At 40.8% G+C, this 4,430-nt stretch overlaps 1 protein-coding gene across 1 annotated transcript in view; it reads left to right on the forward strand.

The window, feature by feature from the left end:
- Positions 1–725, forward strand: part of LIPG (lipase, endothelial) — a 25,894-nt gene extending 25,169 nt beyond the window's left edge. Inside the window, exon 10 of the mRNA XM_006891752.1 lies at positions 704–725. Within this exon, the coding sequence (XP_006891814.1) occupies positions 704–725 (22 nt within the window). The remainder of the gene's footprint in view (positions 1–703) is intronic.
- The last annotated feature ends 3,705 nt before the right edge of the window (positions 726–4,430 follow it).

Here is a 4,430-nt window from a genome sequence, read left to right on the forward strand (position 1 = left end):
AATATATATATTTAATGAACTTTCTAATACTTGAGAACCATATAACTCACCTCATATTATTTTTTGTTGGAGGAGAGGGGAAGGTGGAAATTCCTTTTGCTCCCTTCCAAGAGATAAAAAACAGTAGGAGTCTGGGTAATAAGATATCATTGGGAAGTTACAGCATCCCGAGAAGACATCTGTGAATGAGACAGGTGTTCTTCCTCCTGACATAGATGCTGTCTTCCCGCCCCCTGAAAAGAGCACAGAAGTTCAGAGAGACTCCATGCATGCTGGTGTATCTGAGATTAGAATCCAAGTTTTTGACTCTTAGTCCTATTCACTTCCTGCCATACTATGGCCTCTTTCATATTTCTAGACCAAACCAAAGAGGACATTTTGGCAGTTCTGTGTGTGTGTGTGTGCGTGCGCGCGCGCTATATGGGCTTGGTGTTATCGTAACATGTACACATTGTGAGGGAAGCAGCTGGGAAACTCAGAGAAAGAACCCCAATGCTAGCCATGTTTCTCAAAGTGTGTCTGTGGCTTGTTGAGAAAGGGGAAGAAAGAAATTTTCAGGACCTTTTCCATTTTTTTTTTTAAAGAAGAAAGTAAGTAAAATAGTTCTGCAGGTGGAGAAAGAAAGCTTGGTCTTAAGGGACTGAACTGACACCCAGAGATTAAGTGAACTGACAGCTTGGACCTCTGATGTGCTTCCTTTCAGCCCAACGGTGAAGGTTCTCTGAGGATGCCACTGAGGACCCAGCTTCCACACACGGAGAAAAGTTACTGCTGAGCACCCACTTAACCGAATGACCCCTCTTCACCTTTACTTGGAGCCTCGCGAAGGACTTGCTCTCTGGGCCCCCATCTTCACCTCCTGTGACAGCTTGGACGTCTTGCTGGAAGGGACTATGATTGCTGTATAGTCCATTGCTCCTCTAGAATAGCCCGGACTCCAACCCTCTGATGCCTCCTGGAACACCAAGCCTGACTTGTGTGTCTCCAGCCAGTTACATGGGGCCTCATGTTCACACGGTGCTAGTTTCTAACTTCTAGACAAGTCTGTGGTTTGCCCAGCACAGAACACTGGCTCTGTGCAAGGCTGTCAGCTGCTTGACCCACCACGAACCTTTGAAAGACATCTTTCCACTGGGAGCTGACTCACATCACAATGGCAGTCCTGTTGCCTTCTTCACCCAGGGAGGAGAGAGTGGGTTACAGAGGTCCTAGTGTTAGGGTGCTGATGGCTGCCTCGGCCAACACTGTTTCTATCTTAGACATTCTGTCCTGCTCCCCAGTCCATTTTCTAAAGCATGAACCACTGACTTTAAAGTCTTTACATTGTTCATTTTTAATTTTTCTTGGATGAACGTTTATTAAGCATGGAAAACTAGGCTGTATGTGGCGTAGACAGATTACCTTCCCAGACTTTCTCTCCTCCTTCAGAGGCTGATGAGATTGGGATGTGAAGCAAGTCTTCCATCTTAGATGATCCATGAGTGTGTAATCAAAGGCATGAGAGGAACTGGAGGAGGAGTATAGCATCAAAGTCAAGGACTCTACAATGTTAAGTGATTCCAGCTATTTCTTTAGAGTTAACATGGTGCCATTTCCATTATGCAGTAGCAAGCAGAAATACTGACCAGTTGCTGGATCTAACTATTTTGGAGCTAAATCTCTCCTGTTTTGGGAGAAAGATGTTACAGATATCTGTTTACATAGAAGCCAGTATCTGCCACACAGAGCTGGGTCAAAGATTTCAAACAGTGCTCTTTGCTCCTGAAATATCTTGCCTTTAGCTGCAGTGCCTTTTCTGTGTTGAATTTCTTAGTAAAGCCTAAAATTTTAGATTTTGGTTTGAATTAATAGAAGTATCTAAGGAATCGTTTTCTACTTTTCAAAAGATGTGTGTGTGTGCATCATCTAATTAGAGTTTCACAACAGGTGGTGAGCAGTTATTTTTTTCTATTTCCACAAACCTAAGGGTTGGTGTTTTTTTGTTTTTTCTATTTCATAAACCTAAGTTCAAGCCATATGCCTCGATCTATAGACCAAGGTGGTAGCAGAGCCAGGCTGAGAACCCTGTGTGCTCATCTCAGAAACTTCTGGAAGGCTTCAGCAGCTAGTTTCTCCCAATGAGCCTGTGTTGGTTATGGCTGTGTATACTTGGCTGGACCATGATACTTGCCTAGTGGTTTGGCAGTTATGTAATGATGAAACCATCCTTCATGATGTGACCAGCCAATTAGTTGTAAGGGATGTTTCCGTGAGAATTTGGCCTGTATCCTATATATATAATGTTCATCCATTTCTGAGTTCTGCATCCAGCCAACTATCATCTGACCTTCAGTTCTTGAGATTCATCAGCTTCTGGAGCTTGTGAGCCAACAGCTTGCTGTCTGACCTGCTAATCTTGGATTTGTTACTCTTACAGTTACATGACTCAGGAGAAGCCTTCAGCTTGACTTCTGACTCATAGATCTGGACTTGCCAACTTCTACAAATGCTTTCTTTGTGATAAATCTTTCTCTGTCTCTTTCTACATACAAACATCTCTCTAGAGATCCAGCCTAAGATGATGCCCTAAGATGTGACAAACAAGGATTTTTCTTTCTTTTTCAAATTCCGAGTCATTAACAAAATCCCAAGCCCTTTTATTAATATATAATCAGGACCAAATCTATGCCAACGGGTTGGGTTTTTTATGGATAAGATTTATTTGAGAGGAGGGGAAATGCCATGTGGGAGAGAGAAATTTTCTTTATGCTTAGGGTGTAAATCATTGTTTTATCCTATATCATGCCAAAGTTATATCACTTATGCTAAACTTATGAAGACATAACTAGTTGAGCCTTAATTCAAGATAAATTCTCAATCCAATTATACACGTCTATGATTTCTTTCGAGCCAAAGGGGAGCTTGTTATTGGCTATGTACCCTGGTTTCTTCTTACTAATGTTCTTAGTAATAGAAGCCTCAAGAACAGAGTCCTCAGTGGGTCAAATATTTATACTTTTGGGGTGAAGCTTTTTTTATATTATCATACTTTTTTAAAAAAATAACAACAACCAACCAACTGCTTAGAATACTATTTATTTTTTCAAGTGTATATAATGTATAAAACAGATATATGGTTAGTATTTACTTAACCAAGAATTAAAAAAGCCTGCTAAAATTCTTAATGGTCTGGTGACTCAATTATTAAACTTCGAAAGAACGATGGCTGCTTATGCCCTAGGTTTTGATGAAAAGCTACTTTATTGTAAGATGCAATCTCTGTTCAGTACTCATTGTTGGCAGGAAGTAAACAACTCCTTTTACTTAAGAAAAAAAAAGACAATTATTTGACTTGTAGCAAGAAATCCAAAAGTGAATGATAGGAAGAACAAGGAAGGTGGCTAGTCATTATGGGGACAAGAGAGGTATTTTATAAATAATTGAACTGGAAAAGGACGTTGTCAGAGCATTAGTGCGGATATAGGCTGGGTTACAAAGAACCTAGAATACAAGTGAATTAAATGAGATAAAAAGTGATTTTTCTACTGCCTTGAAGACCCAGCTGGTACTGAAGTTCTGCTCCATGAAGTCAGAGAAGTCCAAGTCCTTATATTTTTGAGCTGTCATCTTAGAGTCCTCTCTTTCCTCTCTGGGTAAGGTGTATCCCATCAGATTCCTGGCCAGCCAATGGAAAGTGAAGGGAAAGGACACACCCCATTTTAAGTTCATGGCCAAGATGTTGCCTACATTCTATTGGCAGGAAATCAGTCATGAGAGACCTTGTTCCGAGCGCCTTGTTCCAGCTGAGCTCCTGGTGGGTTTGAACTGCCAAGAATTCTTGGCCTTTGGGTCAGCAACTCCACTCCACCAGAGCTCCTTCAATTTAAGAAAAAGGAAATAAGATACGGCCATTTATAGCCAACTAATTTACTTTTATCTAAAAGTTGACTACAGGATAAAAATTGATGTTTGATGAATTACATAAATTTGGTGTTATTTCTAGCCTTAAATGTTAAAACATAAAATGATGGTGAGTGGTCGTCTCCATTTCCAGTGAGAACACTCTGAAGTGACAAGCTTAATGATGGGAGGGATTTGGGTTAGGAAGAAATACGTTCTTAAGTTAGTCCAGGCGACAGAGGAAAGGGCCGACGATCTCTCAGGGGAACTAATGGAGTTTTTGAGAATTGACCAAGGACCAGGCAAAATCTGAAGGTCCTTTTTTGACTTGGCATTCAATGCCAATCCTTCATCCATGAGTTAGAATCAAAGGTGTTTCTACAAGATCGTTTGACCCTTCCAACTGAAACACTGAACTTGGAAGGACAGATTCTGGAACAACTGGTATCAAATTGTGTATACTGCGCTGAAACAGATGAGGGAGAGAGTAATTTAAAAGCGATGTATGATAGGGTATTATGGTTATCACAAGAGTCCACAATTAAGGTTGC

The sequence above is a fragment of the Elephantulus edwardii genome, unplaced genomic scaffold, assembly GCF_000299155.1.
Source record: "Elephantulus edwardii isolate Elephantulus edwardi_28Jun2011 unplaced genomic scaffold, EleEdw1.0 scaffold00103, whole genome shotgun sequence".
Taxonomy (NCBI): domain Eukaryota; kingdom Metazoa; phylum Chordata; class Mammalia; order Macroscelidea; family Macroscelididae; genus Elephantulus; species Elephantulus edwardii.